At 44.6% G+C, this 21,990-nt stretch overlaps 1 protein-coding gene across 1 annotated transcript in view; it reads left to right on the top strand.

The window, feature by feature from the left end:
• The first annotated feature begins 6,889 nt into the window (after positions 1 to 6,889).
• Positions 6,890 to 21,990, top strand: part of Mreg (melanoregulin) — a 59,104-nt gene continuing 44,003 nt past the window's right edge. The window contains exon 1 of the mRNA XM_026402365.2: positions 6,890 to 7,288. Within this exon, the coding sequence (XP_026258150.2) occupies positions 7,194 to 7,288 (95 nt within the window). The 5' untranslated portion in view covers positions 6,890 to 7,193. The remainder of the gene's footprint in view (positions 7,289 to 21,990) is intronic.

The following is a 21,990-nucleotide window of genomic DNA, read 5'->3' as shown; positions in this document are numbered from 1 at the left end:
ATTTATTTACATGCAGTGCTGAGAATCAAACCCAGTGGGTTACTCATGCCAGGCAAATGTGCTACCACTGAACCCCAGCCCCGGCCCCTAAGTTGTTCTTGTCTGATCTTTTGGTCATAGTGATGAAAAGCTGACTAACACATTGTGACAAGAGGAAGGGAAAATATGCTCTGGCATAAGCCAAGTGAAATGAAAGTGAGAGAGAGAGAGAGAGGACTACCCCTTAAGAAAGGACTGGAATCCTGTTAATGTGTTGTGTACAAATTATCTGGATTTTAAATGTGAGTGGTGAATATATCCCACCTACTAAATAATTTATTCCTCTCCTATTTCCTTGAATTATAGCTACTCTAGTTATAGAACCATTTGGCAGTGTGCACGCATGCTCGTTACCCATAGGTACCCAAGAGAAACTCAGTGGGGGGAGCAAAACTGCAATTAAAATGACATGTAATTGATATTATAATAAGGTAAAGGCAACTATTGGTCACCCAGACTGATTAGAGGTGGTCATCTTTACTACCAAGAGGGGAGTTTCTTTTTTTTTTTTTTCTTATTTCTTTTCTTTCTTTCTTTCTTTTTTTTTTTTTAACTGCATTCATCTGTATTTCTTCCTGATATATAGTCTACCTGTCTGGATATTCCATTCAAAGTTGCCTATCTCCCATGGCACAAGAACCATACGTTCCTTCCGTGTCATATAGGAAGTTGGTTATCAACCTGGCAAATGGAACATTTCCTTATCCCCTATAAGTTAACACTTACCATTCCATTCCTCATCTCTAACTGCTGCTTAACAATGGCACCAAGGATGCTCAGGAGGCAGATATTGTCTATTTCTCTTCAGAGTGAAGAATCCAAGGAGAGAAACAGAAATAAAAATCTCACCCGACTAAACTCAACTTCAGTGGGCTAGACAACACTTACATAGGAGAACTGGTCTTTCATAATTAGCTCTTTGTCCCAGTGACCTTTCTCCTATGAGATTAGTCCTGAAAGCAACAAATTTGTCCCTGGTTAACTTAAGTAAACCGACGACAACAACAAAAAAGTAGTGATTGACAGTTATAGAGTCACCCACAGCATAATGGGAAAACTAGAAGCTAGAAAAACTTGATGCTGGGAAACATGTGAACGGAAAACTCCAGGCATCTACACAGCAGTGGCCTTGGGCCTACTCATCAGGGTGCTATCCCTACAATAATTCATGTCTCATCCCCAGCCAATTATCATCTTTGGGTCCTTAGGTAAATTGTGGAAGGAGTGTTTGGCCTGTGTGGTCATAGCCCATCCTCATAGTAGGAAAGAGATGGGGTGGGGTATGGTCATTGTCATGCCCAACCCATGGAATTGGGAAGTGTTCTTCAAAGGAAAGCAAAGTGCTGTTACCAAAAGGAGAGTTGAAGGATTTGTAGAAGCAGAAGCCAGACACCATATGGGGATCCTTGGATGGCTTTTGCTTTGGTGACATCCAATCCTGCCACACTTCCCAGTGTGACTTCTCAGAAGAAGTGAGTGGTTTGGGGTGATTGAGGTGGGTGAGGCTGCTGAGGTGGATTCAGAATTCTGACTTGCTTAGAAGAATCTCTGTTTTCTCTGAGTGAGTCTGTGCTCTTTCTTTTTTTCTCTGCTGGATTTCTGTAGGAACACTTCAGAAATTAAACAAAACTTCCCAAGCAATCACCAAGGAACTCTTTTTTCTATTTCCTGATATTTATGAAACACATTTATTAAGTGCTCACTGTGTGCCTGCCCTGTTCTAGATGTTACCCTGTGGCATCTCTTTCTACTTACTGAATCTCTATTGTGGGTCTGCACTTTTCTAGGTGGTGCATTTATTTTATTTATTTATTTATTTATTTTTAAGAGAATTTTAATATTTTTTTTAGTTTTCGGCAGACACAACATCTTTGTTTGTATGTGATGCTGAGGATCGAACCCGGGCTGCACACATGGCAGGCGAGCACGCTACCGCTTGAGCCACATCCCCAGCCCTAGTGGTGCATTTATTTAGAAGAACAAAACCAGACCCCTACTTTATGAATGGAACCTATAGACCACTGTGTCCCCAGCACCTTGCTCAATAAATATTTGTTGAATGAATAACTGAATGACATCTGCTATGCTCTGTTTGCTCCGAACAGAGCTTTTTGGTAGAATGCATCTGTGGTGTGGCATGGGACCTTAAATATTTTTGTTTTCTAATTTTTCCTGCTTGCATATGCATTTCTCTCTAACTCTCAAAAGCTGTCAATAAATTCTTAAAAGTGGGTGGGTTGGGTGGGGGGGATTCCAAACTACACTAGTTTTTTTTTTTTTTTTCAAAGCAGACTCTAGAATTTTCTCTGCTATAGAGAAATCTGAAAATAGGGGCCTGCCTGTTTCTTAGTTCTGCCTTGAAAACAAGCAGCTGATAGGTTTTGTGAGTCACTGGTTGCCCCAGGGGATTGTCTGCTCCCCCAACATCAGGTGCCCAGGGTTCTTGGTAAATGTCAGAGGCTGCTGTATGTGGTTGGTGGTGTTGGCGTCAATATGCAGAAGGAAGGATCTAGCAGCATTCTTAAAAAAGGGAAGCTCACACACACACACACACACACACACACAAATAATAAAAAATTAAATTAAATTAAATTAAAACAAACAGAAAAAAAGGAAGCTCAGTGTTCTCTATGAATGATGTCTGAAGCAGAGAGTGGGGTTGTCAAAGCATGGTCTCAGCTACCTAGAGCTGAAGCTGGAGAGTTTGGCAGTCTTGATATTCTTATCCACGGCCTACTTTATCAAAAAAGGAAAAAGAGTTGAATACTTCTGGGAAAATGAATACTGTGAATAACACTGATATGATAATCCTTAAAAAACTAATAAATAGGGGCTGGGGATGTGGCTCAAGCGGTAGCGCGCTCGCCTGGCATGCGTGTGGCCCGGGTTTGATTCTCAGCACCACATACAAACAAAGATGTTGTGTCCGCTGAAAAATAAATATTAAAAAAAATCTGCTGCTTTAAAAAAAAAACTAATAAATATTCACACCAGTTTTAAAAAAAACCCAGGTAACTAACAAGGACAGAACTCTAAGACATTTTATTAAGTTGAATAAAGCTTGTATACAGATGCATGCATACCTTTTGCATTAACACAAAAAAGCTCAGTGCCAAAAATAATAGCACATACAATAGAGGGTACACCACAGTGGGCACATATGCAAATGTGTGTCCAGAAAAAAGGTTGTACATACTGGTAATAACAGTTACCCTGGGGAGGGGCAAAAAGAGGATCAGGATTGTAGATAATAAAGGGAACTTGAACTGTAATATTTCAGTATTTTGGAGAAATTTTTTATTAATAAGTTTTAAAATTCAAACTAATTTAGGAAGAAAAATATTAATAATTGTTAGAGTAGGTACACACTAGACCTGATTCTTAGTAGGGCAGGGCATTAAGCTCTTGATCAAATTTATTAAATAGACCTGGCGCTATGGCTTTCTGAGAATAGTCTGTCTGAAACAGACCACATAAGAGGTGCCCACACATAGCAGAGGTCGAATATGAAAGGAAATATCAGTATATGCAATCTAATTAGGGTAGGGACCATTTTCCCTGACAGTCAGTCCTAGTTGATTTAGTTCAATAATTTCTGTTGAATTCTGATATTTCTACAGGCTTTAGAGATTTTAAAGGATCTCATTTGAGTCTCACAACTGTGCCTAAGAGATCTAGTTCTGTTCTCTCAATTTCAGAGACTAGAAAATTGAGATTCAGAAAAATTGACTTATCTAAAAGTCAAAATTTGTAAAAGGAGCTGAATGCTTCTCTAATTTTTCCATTCTGAACAGATCCAACTCTGTCAGTTAATAGCATCTGTCAGACCCTACAGTCCATCTTCTTGCTAGCTGAATTCACATTTTGGCAATGCCCTTTAACCATTGTCTACTTGAACCTAGGAGGATTGACTTGAAATCCAAAATCCAATTTCAGAAAATATATATATATATATATATATTTTTTTTTTTTTGCCAAAGAGATTTTTCAAGTAGGAAGATTGTTTTCTAGAACAATTCTCAGCCTCTAATCAGGCACCGGTTACAAGTGATGAATGACTTTGTGCTGGACTTGACACCCAAGCCCTGTTTAGTCTGGTGACAGTGGATACTCTGTTACATCCCATTAACATTTCATGATGGGTTCATATCCTGTCTCTGCAACCAAGTCAGAGGCCATAGGGACCTTCTATTATTTTTCCTTATCCTTCAGTAGCCTCTCAATGAATATGCACTTGGCAAGTCCCTACAAGTTCATACTGTCGCCAGAACAAGACAAAAATCTACGAATGGCAATGCACTTTTAAACATAATACACCACCCAAGAGCATTGACACTGTTGACAATTAATTCTCTTCCTTCCTCTTCAGCCCTCCAAACTTGCTCCTCCCACACTTCTATCTCAGTCCATGACACTTCACCCTTAATGGTTTATAAACCCCAAACCTTGGACTCTTATCTCTTTTGCATACTCTACTTAATGTCCTTTGTAAATCTTTTTGGTTCTACCTTCAAATTCTATTCAGAGTTCAATCATTTCCTATTACCAATACTGCTACTGCCCTGCATACTGCCACTGCATCTGTCACCAGGACCATTGTGATGGGCTCCATATGCATCTCCTCACAATAGTCCTTGGCACCCAGTTTCTTCTAAAGATTGCAACTAATGGAGCTGCTTGCCATCTAGGTCACTCCCTCTATTCAAAACGCTCCAGTGGTTTGCTCAGTTTGTACAGCAAAATCCAGAGTGCCTGTGATGCCCTACAAGGTCTAACCTTCTACTGTCTCCTACTACTCTGCCTCAAGCCCCTTTTGTCTTCTGGATCCCTGGATCCTTATTCTTTCTCAGGCACCCTATAGTTTATTCTCTCTTCTCTAGGGTATTGCACATGGCCTTCACTCTGCCTAAAATACTCTTCCCTGGACATCATGGCTAGTTTGCTCATCTTCAGGTCTTTGCTGAAATGTCACAGCCTCAAGGAGGCCTTCTCTGACCGCCCCATTTAAAATTGCAGGCACCAGTCCCTCCCCCACTTCCTGCCTTCAAACACACACACACACACACACACACACACACACACTCATTTTAATCCACAGTACATACCATTGTCTTCCATACTAAATAATTTACTTGTTTCATTTGTCTAACTCCCTCTGAAACGTTGATTCCATGAGAGTAGGGCTTTTTGTTTACTTTCTCCTCTGCCATATCCCCACCTCCTAAAACAAACATCTGGAACATAACAGATGTTCATTAAATATCTGTCAATATATCAAATTGGCAAAGATAAAAATAAGCTTGCACCTTATACTGGTGGGAGCAGGGGATGTAATGAAACACTTTTGTGTGTCAGAGTGTAAAGTGGGATTATTAATTGGAGAGCAGTTTGGCAAGATTCATCAAAATTAAAAAGTCACCTTACTTAGGATACAGCAATTCAACCACCAAACATGACTTCAATGGATATTTTTAAGAATATGACCAAATGTGTTAGTTCAAGGATGTTCACTGCAGGTTTGTCTTTTTTTAAAAAAAATTATATATGACAGCAGAATGCATTACAATTCTTATTACACATATAGAGTACAATTTTTCATATCTCTGGTTGTCCACAAAGTATATTCACACTAATTCATGTCTTCATACATGTACTTTGGATAATAATGGTCATCATGTTCCACCATCATTTCTAAACCCATGCACCTTCCCTTCCCCTCCAACCCCTCTGCCCTATCTACAGTTCCTCTATTTCTCCTATGCTTCCCCCTCCATACACTATGAATCAGCCTCCTTATAGCAAAGAAAACATTTGGCATTTGGTTATTTGGGATTGGCTAACTTCACTTAGCATTATCTTTTCTAACTCCATTTACCTGCAAAATGTCATGATTTTATTTTCTTTTATTGCTGAGTAATATTCCATTGTGTATTTATGCCACATTTTTTAACCCATCATCTATTGAAGGGCATCTAGGTTGGTTCCACAGTTTAGCTATTGTGAATTGTACTGCTATAAACATTGATGTGGCTGTGTCCCTATAGTATGCTGTTTTTAAGTCCTTTGGGTATAGGCCCAGGAGAAGGATAGCTGAGTCAAATGGTGGTTTCATTCCCAATTATCCAAGAAATCTCCTTAGTAACAAAAGCTTGGAATTAATTGAAATGTCCATCAGAAGGAGTCTGGTGAAAACCTGGGGGCATTCATTAAGACTGAAGTACATGCAATTGTTAAATTGACATAGAGAAAGATACACACCCACTGATAAGTCACCATGACATCCCGAGTGAAATAAGCCAGGGGCACAAATATGTGGAATATGTTGCTGTTTGGACAAAAAAAGAAGGATATGTGTACATATACTTAACAAGTTTATACGAGGAGCATAAAAATACATCTATACATAACTTTAAGGTATAAATAAACACATAACAGCAGCTCTGGAGCCCTTCCCCCTTTTCCTCAGGGGCTATTCAAGGACCGGAGTTTTGAAAACATTTTAAAAAAAGCAGATGTCAATATGTCATTTGAAAAACAAAACAAAAAAACACCTCTATACTGCATCCATCCAGAGTGTTTTGTTAATTTGTGCTGTATGGGGCTGACGTGTTCAAAATATGCCTTAAACTCTGCTTTGAAGGCGGGAGGGTGGAGACTTTTATTTCCTCCCGCAGTGAAGCCAATAAAAAGTATGAATAGACTCCGCGGACCTCGTGCGCGGTGGCTCCAGGGCTTTCCCCTGGCTGCCCTCCTCCGACCTGCGGCCAGCCTGTCGCTGCGCTTGGAGTCCCGGCTTCCTCCTTAGAGGGCGGCAGCGGGCATCTCGGCGACGCATGCGCCCCAATTTGCGCCGGGGGAATTGGAAAAAAAAAAAAAAAGAGGTGGGGTGCGGGGGAGCTCGACGAAAACACACGCCCCCAACAAAACGCAAGAGGCGGGAGGCGAGCGCCTGGCAGTCTCCGGGCAGTGGAGCGCCTCCTCCGCCCTCGCCCGCGTCCCGGCCGCGGCGTGATGCGCACGGACCGGCGCGCGACATTCGGGCCACCACTGTCCCCGCACCTGGACGCCGGCCGGGTGGCGCGCGCTCCGGCCGCGATCGCTAGCTGCGGCGACTTCTTCCTAGACTCCGGCGCCCGAGGGGACCCTTGCTCTCCATGGGGCTGAGGGACTGGCTGCGGACCGCGTGCTGCTGCTGCCCGTGCAAGTGTCTGGACGAGCCCGCCCTGCCCGAGAAGGAGCCCCTGGTCAGGTGGGTGCACCGCTTGCCCACGATCCGGGGTCGCCTGGCCGCAGCCGGGCACCCGGGGTGAGGATACCTGTCTGCGGGTCTGAACCGGGAGGTGGGCTTGCTGCAAGGTCGCACTGAGGCGCAGATTCAGCCCCTCGGTCCCTCACGGGGTGTCTTGGGTAAGAATGTTTGCACTCGCAGGATCTTTGGGCCAGACTTTTTGTTGTTGTTGGCGGCCAGAAAACACAGATCCTTGGAAGCAGCCGAGACCCAGTGGATACTTGTGGAAAGTGCCAAGAATTCGGGTGCAGTGCTTGGGCAGACGAGTATGGGAGAAGTTTCTATTAAGTCCTGTAAAATTTGCGATTGGGAGTTTGATAGGTATATTACAGTGCAGGGTGCAACTGTGGATTTGTGTGTCACTCAGCCAAAAAGTTAGATACCTCTCCATTCAAAGTTGTTACCAGATGGTGACAATTTTAGTGACCGAGCCTAAGGAAGTGTTTTTCACATAAAAAAAAAAAAGATGATGCATATTGTGTCAGAGATAGCCTATTCACTAGGATGTTGATTCATTATACATTAAGCTATAAGATGTGAAGAAATTTAATGGTCATTAGCTATGTGCTAAGAGGCTTTGTGAAGAAACCCTACAGCATGATTTTGTTCAGGCTGTGATTTTTAAACCTTGATTTTGCATCTTGAGTTGGCTGAAATTATGCTTCCACTAGGTCATGCCTCTGGGGTAGATAGGACAGAAACAGAATGTTTAAAATGAAATTAGGAAACAGTTTATAAAATGGAATTCCAGGGTTGGGTGAGCAAACACTCAAGCCAGGGTTTTTTTTTTTTTTTTTTCTTTATGAAGTGTGAAGATAATATAACAACGCTTTCACAACTCTTTCTAAAGCATGACTTACCTTTTTAACTCAATCAAGTTGAAACACTTCCCTGGACTTTGGAGATCTTACATAACCCCTTCCTGCCTGTCTGCTCTTATTTTCCAGTACATTAAACACACTACTTCTTGCCACTATAAGAACAGTCTTCTGTTGGTCCCTCCAAGCTTGCCACAAGTGGTGACCTTTTGCCTTGCCGCCTCTTCCTAGATGTGATTTTTCAAGGACTCCTCAAGTTGTCTTCTTTGATTATGTTACATCATTTCCTCTCCTATGACTGAGAGCTTAGAATTTGTCATCTGCTCCTCCCTGTTTAGTGAGCACACATGTATGTCATGTGTATTATACACACACACAACCATATGCACAATGCATAGTATTTTTGATTACTTTTGCTACTGGTATTCCCAGGGAGAAACTGTGTCATCTGCTCCTAGTTTAAAAGGTAGTAGTAGGTAACCATCTAGAATTTCATGCTTGGAGTATATACTTGAATTGTCAGTGCTCTTAGTTAATAAGAAGTATAGCTTTCAACTGAGTTTCATAGTCAGATCTTTGGATATTTCTGATGTTCTGTCTAGGCTTGCTATTTAGGTTAATAGTTTTGGTCTTTTTAAAAATCTAGATCTCCTGTCTTGGCTTACTTACAGTGATGTAAGTCAGTGAATTTTGCAGGTGATTTTTAAGAAGATCGTTTCAGATGAAGCAGCATAGCATGGTAATAATGAATTACATTGCCCAGGATGAGTCACCCACTAATTTGTGCCTCAATTTCCTCATCTGTAAAATGGAATGATAATACCTCAAAGGATTGCAGTGAGAAATGAAGACAATACATGTCAAGTGCTTAATATAGTGTCAGACACATAATAAACTCTCAATAAATGTTAGTTATTATTAATTATTATTGTTATTCCGGGCATGTGAATATGAGTGGACTGGTCTCGTGGTTTCCTGTCATTCTGGCCCCATTTCAACATAACTATTTCCAAAGAGCAGCTTGTTAATGGACATGAGGAGTAGTGGTAGGTGAGGGTGTGTGCGGATGGGTATCTATATGTTCTTTCCTACGCAAGTCATCTGAGGGCCTGGTTTCAAATCCTATTTTTTTTTTTTTAGTTTGTTTTTAATCTCTTTAGAGTGTCCAACTCAGTGTATGTTTTTAGTATATACATGAAATTGTGCAACCATCACCTCTGTCTAATTCCAGTGCATTTTCACTACCCATAAAAGAATCACTGTTATCTATTAGCCGTCACTTCCCACTCCACCTTCTCTTCACCTACCATCCACTTGTCTGCTTTCTGGCAGTCTAGATTTGCCTATTTTGGAATCATCCAGTATGTGGCCATCTGTGCCTGGCTTCTTTTATATAGCAGAGTGGTTTCTGGGTTCTTCCTGTTGTAGCCCATATCAGCGTTTCATTCTTTTTTATGGTTGAATAATATTCCGTTGTATGAATATATCACATTTTGTTTATCTGATCATCTGTTGGTGGACATTTGGGTTGTTTCCACTTTTGGGCAGTTATGGATAATGCTGCTGTGAACATTCATATATAGGTTCTGTGTAGACATGATTTCAATGCCTGGGGTAAAGCCCTAAGAGTGGGATTGCTGGGTCGTATGGTAAATGTATTTAATTTTTGAAGAACTCTCATATTGTTTTCCAAAGAAACTAGTTTAAAATATTGATGTGGTGAAGTCATGTGGCCAGATGGTCTGAATTATTATTTTATTGAGAACTTCATTCTTTGTCCTTTTTTTTTTATTTATAAAAAGAAGGTTTATAAAGACATCTTTTCCTCCTTAACTAAATCCTTTACTGTCTACAAGAATGGCTTCAGGTTTTATTTTACTCCCCAGAGCAGCAGTGCCTGGAAGAGGTGCCGAGGAGAGGAGATGACGTTTGTCATCCGCATGCACAGTCACCTCCAGTCCCTTCTCGGCTCTCAGTCTGGGCTCCTTTGCCAGTCTGACTGTGGCACTTCCATTTTTGACCTTGATCCTTTTGCTTTTTCTGGAACCTTGTAACTGTAGGGGAAGCTTGTACCTCGCTCAAGTGCATCTGTGTTTCTCTCACCCACTGGCTGGTTTTTCTTCTCTAGAAATATTCTGAGGGATCCCCTGAGTAATAGCCCATCTTGATATTGCCATGACCTCCAACTGCCCTTCTCTGCCGTCCTTTGTGTCACACACAGATGTCTTTAAAGAGTCGTCAACTGACCCCCCTACCTCCTTCTTCACCACCATTTTTTTTTTCCTGGAATCACTTGGTAAACTTGCTAAAACTGTAGCTTCTGGGATCCATCCCAAACATTGTGACTTTCAGGTCTGGGACTCTGCCTTTTCCTAAGCATACCAGGTGGGTTGGCAGAATGTGGGCTGGGGACAGCCTTCAAGAAGCACAGCCCTAAAAGCTTATGCTTGAGGTGGCATTAAGGGACCTCTGGCCTTTGTGGGGCAGGCCCTAAATGCAGGTAGCATCCGTTCCTTTGAGTAGTTACTGGGCTCCTGAAAGCCTCTGTCCAGGATAACTACATGGAACTTGCTCCCTTGAAGGTTAAAAGAGAGAGGTTTGGCTGTTCTTTTCTCCGTGATGTGGAGTACCTCTGTGCTGACCACCCATCTCTCCTCTCACATTTCTTCCCCTCTGCTTCTCTGCTTTGGCATTCTGTGTCTCTTTGCCTGCAGTCACCTGTTCCAGCTGGTGTCCCCCTGGTGCCTTTGCCAGGGCGGTAGTTGTTGATGGAGACGAGTTTTGGTTTTCCCTATTCCTTATCACTCTGCTGCTTAAAGCCCATCTTCATTGCTACCTTTCTGATGAAAACTCAGAGTCTCCTAAGGAGTTCTGCTGTCCCCTTTCTTTCTTTTTGCCCCTCAGTCTCTCATGGTATTCTGCCAGGTATCATAGTTGTAAGGTGGTACTGTCACCCTGACAAGGCTGGAGGCCTTAGTGCAGATTAGAGGCTGAATCTTACCTTAGTGTCCCCTGTTGTGCCTGGCACAGTGTGCCACAGTGAAGGAAGAGCTGAGAAAGTACTTTTTGGGTGATAATGATAATAATAATAGTGTTCATTGATTAATTGCTTGCTGTGTGTACATTTAAAATAATTATTTAAAACAAAATGATAGGAAGAATAGTGAAAGAAACTCATAAAACCCTGCACCTGCCTTAAGAAAGAAAATATTGAGTTGAAGCCCCCCCAAAAGGTCCCCTATAACTTCATCTTCCACCTACCTCCACATATTCAGGTGGCCTCTGAACCGAATCAGTGTTTAGCATTCTTAGACTTTATATATGTGGTGTATACTGCATTGCAGGCTCTGGCATGAGTGAGAATTTTTTTTTAATACATTGTCATTTAACTGTCACTTTGATCAAATGAGGTAGATATTAGTTATCTTCATTTATAAATGAGGAAGCCAAGGCTCAATAAGTTCAAAGTCAAAGTTGATTGGTTAGAAACCCAGTGTTTGAATCCATGTCTGTCTGGCCTCAAAGCCTTGGCAGTAGAGAAAATTCAGAAAACTATCACATATTTTCTAAAAGTAACATAACATTTATTTCCTAGAACTTATCAGATTTCACTGCCTTAGCCCCTGACCATTTTGGCCCCTTCCTCCTTCCCTTTTTCTGTATCCTTCATTACTGTTTAGATGTGAGAGCAGCCTGACACCAGGAACCAAGTCATGTGTGGGGTGGGGGACACTAGAGTCCTAGTCCTAGCTATTAACCAGCTGTGATTTGCAGCAAGTCTCTTAAATTCCCTGGACCTTCATTTCTCCTATAAAAACGGGGAGATCTATCTTTAATGGTGATCTGGAAGGGCCCTTGCAGGTTTGATCCTCCTTCTGTGGACTTGTGTTAACTGATATTCTCGGGACCCCCTCCCACTTCCAGGCTGTCTGTGGGGCTGGGAGGGAACCTCCAGTCCCTGAAGTGTGCATCCTGATCATTTGTCAATTTTCCATCTGCCCAGGGCTGCCTCACCAGTGAATAGTTGAGTAGGCGTTTCTTTTTCTTTTCAAAAATAAAACTTATCATTTATATATATATTTTTTTGTGGTACTGGGTGGGACTAGAACCCAGGGCCTTGCGCATGTTAGGCAAGTGCTCTACCATTGAGCTGTGCCAACAGCGCCTTAGTAGACATTTTTTCAATGCAAGGAAACTTAAGAACAAGTCCAGGCCTGGAGAAAGGATTCATGGCCTGATCCTGACCTAAGAAAGCTAAAGGTCCCATCAACCTGTGAGTCATCTAGTCACTGTTTTCTCATCTTCAGTGAGATTGCAGTCATGAAAGACCTGAATCATGGAAGATTCATCTTATCAACCATCTCTGAAAGGTCTGAGGTCCTATATGCCACTCTTCCCTGCACCAATCACATTTCCGAAGCAAGGTAAATGTGATCAAAACAGTGGTGACGACAAGCCAGTTTGCTCCAAGGAGAGGATGATAATACCAGTGGGTTGTTCTGGAATGGCAGCGTCAACGATCGCTTGTCTGTAAAACGTCTTTTGGTTCAAGATTTCATGCTACCAGTGAAGAGAAACAAGGGGGTATGGATTATCAGTTTTCTAATGCTGCCCCAATAAATCACCTCAACTTGGTAGCTCAGAACAACAGAATCATCCTTTCACAGTTCTGTAAGTCAGAAGTCAAGGTGTGGACAGGGCCACAGTCCCTCAGAAGGCTCTAGGCATTGTGAATATTTCTGGGTGATTCCAGCTTCTGGGAGCTCCTGCTGGTGCTTGGCTTGTGGCAGCACCATTTCAGTCTTGACCTCTTCTTCCCTGTGCTCCTCCTCTCCTGAGTCTCAGATCTCCCTCTCTTTTCACTTACGAGGATACCAGTCACTGGATTTAGCCTCCACCCTAAAATCCAGGATGATCTCATCCCAAGATCCTTCATTACATCTGCAAAGCCCATTTCCAAATAAGGCCATGTTCAGAGGTACTGGGGATCAGCACTCGGATGTGTCTTTTTTGGGGAACACTCTTCAATCCATTACCAAATACTTTGGGGAAAATGTGTGAGCTCAAAGCATTGATTTTTCTTTCTTTTTAAAATTTTTTTTTTATTTGTCAATGGACTTTATTTTGTTTATTTGTATGGGGTGCTGAGAATTGAACCCAGTGCCTCACACGTGCTAGGCAAGCACTCTATCACAGAGCCACAATTCTAGCCCCAAAGCATTGGTTTTTATTTCACTTTTGTGGATGGCTTTCTTCCATCTGTGATAAAGTCATACCCTTGCCGTTTAATAATCCACTTGAACATGGGTTGTGGCCTTGGAGGCCCAGCTTAAGACAACTTTAAGCGGAAGGAAGCACAGTCCTCTGACATCATAGAGCCACCTGTCACACAGCATCCTATACAGGCATCAGAGGCCTGAGGAGACCAAAAGGTAACGTAAGGGAGCAGAGTGAGCAGCGTGGACTATAGCATCTTCACAAGGGTTACTTTGAATGTTTTTTTTTTTGGGGGGGGTGTATAATTCTTATTCTCTCATTTTCATTGGCTGTCAATAACTGACAAGCATCATCATCACTATCTGTTTCTTCCAAAGCAAAAGAAGAAATGGAAAGAATAACAGTGACGGTTGAGTTTTAACCATTCATGGCTCCGAGCTTCCAAATACTTCACTGCCTTCTCCTGTCAGTGCCCACATACAACTTCTGTTGTTGATAACAGAACTGATGATCACATCTGTGGGCAATGGACTGAGAACAGAGGCCAGGATTTTATTTTTTTACAGTGCCTGAATTCCCATTAAGGAAAAAGTTATATATAGTCTCAGCTGGAGCTAGATGATGACTTAGTGTCTGCACCGGGGTTTGCTCTAAGAAGGAATTGAATTTCCCTGAATGGCCCACAGACCATGAAGAAATGGCATAGTTTGAGTCGCCCTGTTGCAGGATTCAGGTGAGGGGAGCAGGCAGGCGGAGGAGGGGCTCTGTCTTCCCTGTCCTCCGGATCGGCACAGTTGTCCTAGGCCTTTCAGTGTAGGAGGCAGTGTCCTGAGTGCTTGGCCATGAGGTGCTGCTGGGTCTTGTTACTCCTGGTAGTTCTGTCTTGTAAAGCCACCTTACGCTGAATTCATTACATCTGCTGTGTGAGAATTACTGAATGTGTGAATACGGAATCCTGCTCCTGGGGGAAGTACAGAGAGAGTTCGGTTCCTGTGAGCTGATTCTCTGACCAGTCCTAACACAATCTTATTTCGAGTTTCTACCCAAAGTCACTTTATTTAATATATATTGTTAGTCCATTGAAATTGAACTCATGCCCAGCCACCGTTTGTCTGAATGAAGCTTATCTAACACATATATTTTAGCACACAGGGAAAACTCTGAACAGAGAAACCAATAAAAAGTACAAAAATGCAAAATACATCACTGACTATACTACAAAAAGGACACTTGTTTTTTTGTTATGAGAGCTGAAGACAAGAAGGCGGGTCGTTACCCTCAGTTGAATGTCCACCTCTGTTTTTCACTGCACACGTCCATGAATGACCTTTAAACCATCAATACTGTTGGTTTTAGGGTGACAGGTAAATGTTAGTGAGTGGAAGAATTTGCAAACGTGGAATCCGTGGATCATGAGGATGGACTGTAATTACATCTGTGATTTCCACTTGACATTGAAGAAACCGAGGCACCGAGAGCTTCAGTAACTTGCTCAGAGGCATGCACAGCTGAACTGGGATTCACATCCTTTTATAGTTCAGTGCCATAGAAGGAGCAGAGCCCTGTGCAGGGAGGTGTGTCACCGTGCTGATATGGTGGGTGCTAGAAACTGTTTGGAGTACGACACTTTCCCTGGATTATGACAGCCTGTGGTCCAGAAACCCCAAGCTCATTTTCCTGTCTTGAGGCCAGAGACCAGGTGCTAGTGCAAAGCAAGAGTGGGAGAAGGGAAGGCTGGCAACGTTTAAAACAGAGAACCACCACCGACTGTAGACGCCCAGCCATCTTATGTGCAGAGCGTTCCTGGTACAGTGTGGACTCACCTCGAGCGGATCAAATTGTCTTCCATCCTCAGAGGGAAAGTGTTGGAGGATATATTAATGTCAGTGAGGTCTCAGAATCGGCCCAGATGGCCTCATCCCCCCACCCCTCTGCTCCACCCACACCATGCTGTGGTTTCCCAGAGCCAGGTCTGAGCAGATTGGGAAGAGTTGACGAATCTCATGCCCAGCTTCCTGCAGAAACCTGCATGTGCAGCCCTGGGCCAGACCGTGATTCACAGGAAGCACCTACAAAGACACAAAGGACGCTAGCACAGGACGGTGCCCCTGGCACCAGGACTTCCCACTTTCTAAGTTTGGCACTTTTTCCTTCTTGAGAGACAGGGGAGGGTTGGGGTGCGTCATAGGGGGGTTCCTGGAGCAGGACCTCAGGCCCCGTAAGTCGGAGGGCAGTGCTCTACGGTAAGTCAGCCACACTCCATTCACAAGATGACTTTTACAGGTTTTCTTGCCTGAAAACTCACAGAATCTCTCTTCTCCTTTTCTGCCTTGCCTTAGTCTTAGTGTCATTGGAAGTTCCCAGAAGATGACATTTCTTTCTTTGATATGTCATGTGATCTAGGTTTCCTGGAACTTTCTAGATACTTTAAAGTGATTATTATCAGCACACCTTTGTTTAAAAAGTAAATTACGCTTAAAATAGTTAACTCTGTTGGAGACTGAAGTCCTTTTTAGTTTGGTTAACAAATATTTGTTTTGTGCCAGTTACGCGCTGTGTACTTTATTCTTTTTTTGTGTGTGTGTGTGTGGGGGGGGTACTAGTGACTGAACTCAGGGACTCTTGACCACTGAACCACATCCCCAGCCCTATTTTGTATTTTATTTAGAGACAGGGTCTCACGGAGTTGTTTAGCACCTCTCTTTTGCTGAGGCTGGCTTTGAACTCATGATCCTCCTGCCTCAGCCTCCCGAGTCGCTGAGCACTTTATTCTTTTAGAATGACCTTTAGGAAATAATTTTGGTGAGAGTGTGTGTCCAAAGATAGTGTATGCCTTGTATTAGTTGACGGTGTCCTAAATTGCCTCTTATTTAGTTTTAATTTAGGCTTTTAAAAAACTTGTGTTTGTGTGTCTGTATCACAGACAAAACAAAAACAAGACATACAAAATTATGTAGAGTGTATAAAGAACACCTATAAAGTGCCCGCTTCTGCTGCCACCACCCAGGGCAATAGATAGCCATTGGCAGCCCCATGTCTTCTCCCTGATCAGATCTGGACTTTTGTGATAGTCATTTCCTTATTTATTATTTATTTTTTTTTTTTTACCACCTCAGGGTGCACCTTAGGGATGTACTTTAGTGTGGACTGCTTTTAAGCTTCGTGTAAATGGGATCAAAACCAAGTATGTGCCCATATACCTGACCTTGTGCGCTCGACTTTGTGTGATCCATCTGTGCTGTTGTGGGGCGCACAGATGGTTCATGGTTCTCCTGGATTTCTAGTACATTCCATCAAATTCACCTTTTCTCTTAGTGGACTTTAAGGGTGGTTTCCAGTTTGGGGCTCTTAAACATGGTTAGAAACTTCAGGGTCAGAACCTAAAGTGAAACTGTTCATCCTTCAGCCATGCTGGCCTCCTCCTGGTTCTCTAGATAGACCAAACATACCCTTGTCTCAGGGCTCTTGACCTTTCCTGCCCAGAATGTTCTTCTTCTGGTTACCTGAGTAAATAACTGCCTCCCTTTATTCAGATCGCTGCTTAAAGTCATTTTATCAGCAAGTTCTGCCTTGAACATCCCCTTTAAAACAGGGCCCATCCCCCGTCTGGACCTTATTCATCGTGTGTTTCTTCATAGTCCTGGCCGTCATCTGACACCAACATATGTGCTTGTCATCTGCTTCCTCCCACAAGACTACAAGCCTGACTTTCATAAATGTAACCAGTAAACAGTGTGAGGAGTTTGTTTGCCAGCTAGAACTCACAGATTCTAGCCATATCTCTGGTGTTCAGAGTCCTGTGAACTCAGGACACAAGAGTTTATTCACTCTGCAAATATTTATTGAGTGCCTACTATGTGTGAGGTGCATCATCACTGAGCAAAAAATAAACAAATAAAAAATACAGATTCCTGTCTTCCTGGGGCTTTATTCTAGTGGTGGTAGGGCAGGAGTATAATAAATAGTCAACATAATAAATAAACTAGGAGATAAGTGTATAGGAACAAGAAAAGGTGGAGTGGGGAAGGGAAACATGTTTGCAATTTTAAGTAGATCAGTCAGGGCAGGCCTCACGGAGGAGACTTTTGAGGTGTGAAGAAAGGAACATCTGGAAGGAAATGGTGTGGGCGGTTGGATCTGCCTGTGCAAGGGCCCTATGGTAGGAGTGTGACCTGTAGCTTCAGGGAATAGCCAAGAGGCCAGAATGCTTGGAATCTGGTCCAGTCTGTGGACCATGATGGGATATGTTAAATGGAAGCCACGGGGAGGTTTTAGAGAGGGATGGCATGATCTGATTCATATCACGGGGATCACTTTGGCCTCAGAATAGAGCAGGGGGGAAATAATTATAGAAAGAAGTAACTCTCAGTGAAAAAAACTACTGTGGGAATTCGTATGCAAGCCTTGAGCAGCCCTGGCTCGGGGGGTCCTGCTAGAGGCGGACACTTTGTGAAGGTGGAGCGAAGGGGCTTTTCTGATGGATTGGATGTGGGGGACGAGGGGGTCAGGATGACCTCAGGGTCTTGGCCTGATGGCTGACAAGGAAGAACTTGCCATGCTGGGGGAGGGGAGCCTGCAGTCAGGTCTAGGGGGAAGAGCAGGTGCTCGATTGGTACCTCGTTGAGCTTGTGTGCAGTTTGGGAGAGAGGTCTGAGCTGGAGGTTCACGCATAGATTCCAGAACCTTCCTTGTGTGGATCCTGGCCTCTCCTCAAGCTCATCTTCCTGAGCCCCAGCACTTCCTGGAGGACCCAGAGGCAGAGTTTGCCCTGCCTGCTCATGGCTTCTCCTTGGCTCTGAAAACAGGTGCACACAGCGGCTCGCAGAGCTCTGCTTCAGCTGTGAGGCTTGGAAGCCCAGGGGGCGGAGCAGGTCCCAGAGGTGCCAGAAGCCAGATGCTGGGCTTGCTGGGCTTGCTTTCCTCCCCTAGGGGGAGGGCCTGTTTCTGGGGTTGAAGGAAGTCTTGAGCCAAGATGGTTTAGTGCCAAGAAAGTACTAACTGAAGCGATTTTAAACTTGGCATTAAAGGATGTTTAAGCACTGAATCAAGTGGGTAGTAAAAGAAGCCAAAATAAAATGCCTGTCCTGGAAACGGTAAAGAAAGGACAGAAGAACGAAGGGAAGAAGGAGGACGGCAGGGGGAGGAAGGAGGACGGGTGGGGGGGGGAGGGAGGAAGAGGGAAAGAATCTAGTCACCTGCTCCTCCCTCGCAGCCAGGTGCGGAGAGAGCAAGGTTGGAAGCCAGGGCCCCGTTCTCGAGGGAATCAGACGAGGACTGAGGGGAGAGGGGTGGGCCAGCATCCTCTCAAGGACTGTTTGCCTGGACGCTGGAGCTTGGATCTCTTTGCTCTTTTCGGCTTCAGTCTCACACCAGTGGTGGCTGGCACGTGGTTCTCGAACCGTGAGGTCCCTGGAGCTGCTGGCGTGGGCAGCCAGCCTGGAACACGGGACTGGTAAGGGAGCCCAGTCTCTCTTGGTAAATAACTGTCCTGCTCATTTGCACTTTGTAACCATGTCCCCTGGGACAGAATTTAGCATTTCTGATTCTCTCTCCTCCCGACCCTAGACCCTGTTGAAAGAGGACTCCAGAAGGGGTCTCATGCCCTTGGGTGGGATCAGGGTGAAATCTGAGACTCTCCTCCTCCTGCCTTGTGGGAGTGAGGGCAGTTTCTGCTTAGGATGTAATATCAGAGCAGTCCCTGAAACGATACATAGTTAATAAAATATTTATCATCAGCAGATGGTGGCCCTGGGCAAGCCATGCTGTCACTTCTTTCCAAACCTTTTCGAAATCACTATCGTGGAGCGAGAGAGAGCCAAGCCCAGGGTGGCAACCCCCTCCCTCCTTGCTCTGTGTCCTCCCAGGGCTGCTGGGGTGCAGACCTCAGGGCTTTGAAAGAAGCCTGGCTTGTCACTATGAATAAGAAGAAGGTGGCAGAAAGTGGAGTAGAGGAGCCAGCAGGGCAGAGCAGACGGGGTGGCTCTGCAGGACAAGCAGGCTCAGGAGGGTGGCCGGAGCTGGTGGGGCAGCACTGGAGAGGCACCGCTCACGCAGAGCCTCTTCTACACTGTGACTAGGCAGAATCAGAAGCTCCTCAGGGGACACCAGGGGAGCACTGCTTCTACTTAGGGCTGGGCTAGATGGGAGGAGAACCCAGGAGGCCTTTGCCATCTGGAGACATGTGCACTCTCAAGAGGCCTGTGTTGACCTTCCTGTAGAGCACCCCACAGCTCCTAGACCAAGGATGGGTGGCTAGTTGAGTGTTCCACGTGGGCTGGAGTCCTGTGTGTGTGTGTGTGTGTGTGTGTGTGTGAGAGAGAGAGAGAGAGAGAGAGAGAGAGAGAGAGAGAGAGAGAGAAGAGAGATAGCCAGAGGACAGAGACAAAGACAGATAGCTAGAGAGGAAAGAGAGCAAAAGAGAAGAGAGAAGAAAGACAGAGACAGCTAGAGAGAGGAGAAAAAGAGATGCGGGGGGTAGTTGATTGTGAGAAGGAGGTGCTGGCCAATGAGGCAGCATTGATCACCCCAAAACAGGAAAAGAAATTGTGGCTCCGTAAAGCAAAAGGTGACTTGATTATTCCTAGTCACATGTGATCTTCACTGATTCTTCAAGTGCATGCTGATTTCTAACCTCCCTCTTTAAGGATGTTTAAAAAGGCGGTAACCTTGAGTTATGACCAGGGTTTCCTTTAGTAGGCTGGGATTCTGGCTCAGCTGGTTCCATTCAACAAGTACTTTGTTTTTTTAATATTTATTTTTGTAGTTGTAGTTGGACACAATAACTTTATTTTATTTATTTATATGTGGTGCTGAGGATCAAACCCAGGGCCTTGCACGTGTGAGGCAAGCACTCTCCCGCTGAGTCATAACCCCAGCCCCTCAACAAGTACTTAAAACAACCACTCTGGGGTAGACCCTGCGGGTGATGTGTGGCACAGAAGCAGTGAACGCAGTCCCTCCCTTGACGACCTTATCACCTTGTGTGGAGACCAGGGTTATCGAAATGAACTGAATGTGGGGAAAACATGAAAGACCAGTGTCAGGAAACTAGGGTTTCTTGGCCTAAAAGTGTGTTCATTGCTGTGGGTGCAGCCTGGGGTGGGAGCTACCCACCAGGCCTTCATGACTTGAGATGGATGCTGCCCTGGGAGACACCCCTGGGGAATTTGCCGGTTTGTACCCAGAGCATCCACACATGGGGTTGTCATCAAAGCTGCTTCCTTGTGGGTGCATCCCAGTCACAGCCTTTTGGAGGTGGTGTGTGACACCTGGTTGCTAGGTGACCCCCTTTGGGGACCTCATTCAGGGAGGACTGTCACCTGCCCCTGGAGAAGTCAAGCAACTGGGGATAATTCTCCCCCCCCCCCCCCCCCCCCGCAAGATGGTTGCATGACAATGGGGGTGGGGTGTGGGGCCCATGGTGCTGAAGGGGTAATGCCATGTGGTATATCATCTGCCGCAAGAGTTGGTTAGGCAAAAGAAATTGGATCCTTGTCCTCTGTGGTGCTGCCACCCCTTCTGTCTGCCTGCTCTTTGAACCCTCTCTGCCCCAGCCGTCTGTCATCTTGGGCTCTCTGCATTCTCTCCAGACACCCCTTCCCTTCCGGTCTTTCCTCATTCCCACCAGTCCTCTGGTTCTGTGGCTTCTGTGGTGACCACAGGTAGGTCTGCGTCCAGCCTCCTCTGCACGCAGATCTTGACAGGGTCAGCCTTGGTTTCTGCCCTCGAGTCCCAGCTGAAGGCGTCATCTCACAGTCACCTTTGACCCCTTCCTGCTGTCACCTACGAACTGCTCCTGAGGGCTGCGGTCTCTCATTTCCCCTCTCTCTGCATTCATTTGCATCTCAGCCACTGTTTCAAAATGTTTAAAATCATATATTTATTTATGTACCAATGAAACATCGCCTTTCTTACACCTCAAAGGATCTTCCTTGTAATGAAGAAGATGCAGAGAGAGTGATTAACTCTGGTTGTGGTTGGCTTGTGGCCTTCTTTCTGTCTCTGCCCAGCTCTTCCTGTACTCTTGCCCTCTGGTGACCCCGAGGGACTCCACCCACGCGAAGACCTCAGCCACCTACCATCCTGTGACAGTCGACTGTGACAGCCTCTTCAGCCATTTCCTTATTCCTGCTTCATCCAAAGTGATTACATCTGAGACCCAAAGAGGCTCCACATTCCTTTGATAACTTGTCACAGTTCGCAGAACAAAGCCTGGACTAGCACTATCTCCATTCTGACCCCAGTCACCTCTTTGTCTTCACATCGTTTTCCTGGCTCCATGCACCACTGCAGTGGTCCTGTGGATCGCCTAGATCCCCCGACCTGTGAAGCCTCCGCACACTGTTTCTGCTTGAGCTCTTCCTTCTGCTGGAGATGCCGTTGCCCTTGCTTCTGTGGATCTGGACACACGTTGCCTTCATAAAAACCTTTCTTGGGTTTCCCTCTCATCTCATGCAATTGGTCACTTCCTCTCTGCTCCTGTGACATCCCGTGCATACTTTTTAAAAGTTGCAGTTATCTCATTGCTTTATAGTCATGTTATGGGCAGAGACAGTGTCCTATTTACTTTTGAGTCCCCAAAGCCCCTAGCCCAGTACCTAGGACCTAGCAGTATCTGTTCTTTGTTTT

This window comes from Urocitellus parryii, chromosome 1, assembly GCF_045843805.1.
Source record: "Urocitellus parryii isolate mUroPar1 chromosome 1, mUroPar1.hap1, whole genome shotgun sequence".
Taxonomy (NCBI): domain Eukaryota; kingdom Metazoa; phylum Chordata; class Mammalia; order Rodentia; family Sciuridae; genus Urocitellus; species Urocitellus parryii.
Note: the sequence above shows the minus strand (reverse complement) of the source record. Positions and strands in the feature narration are given on the sequence as shown.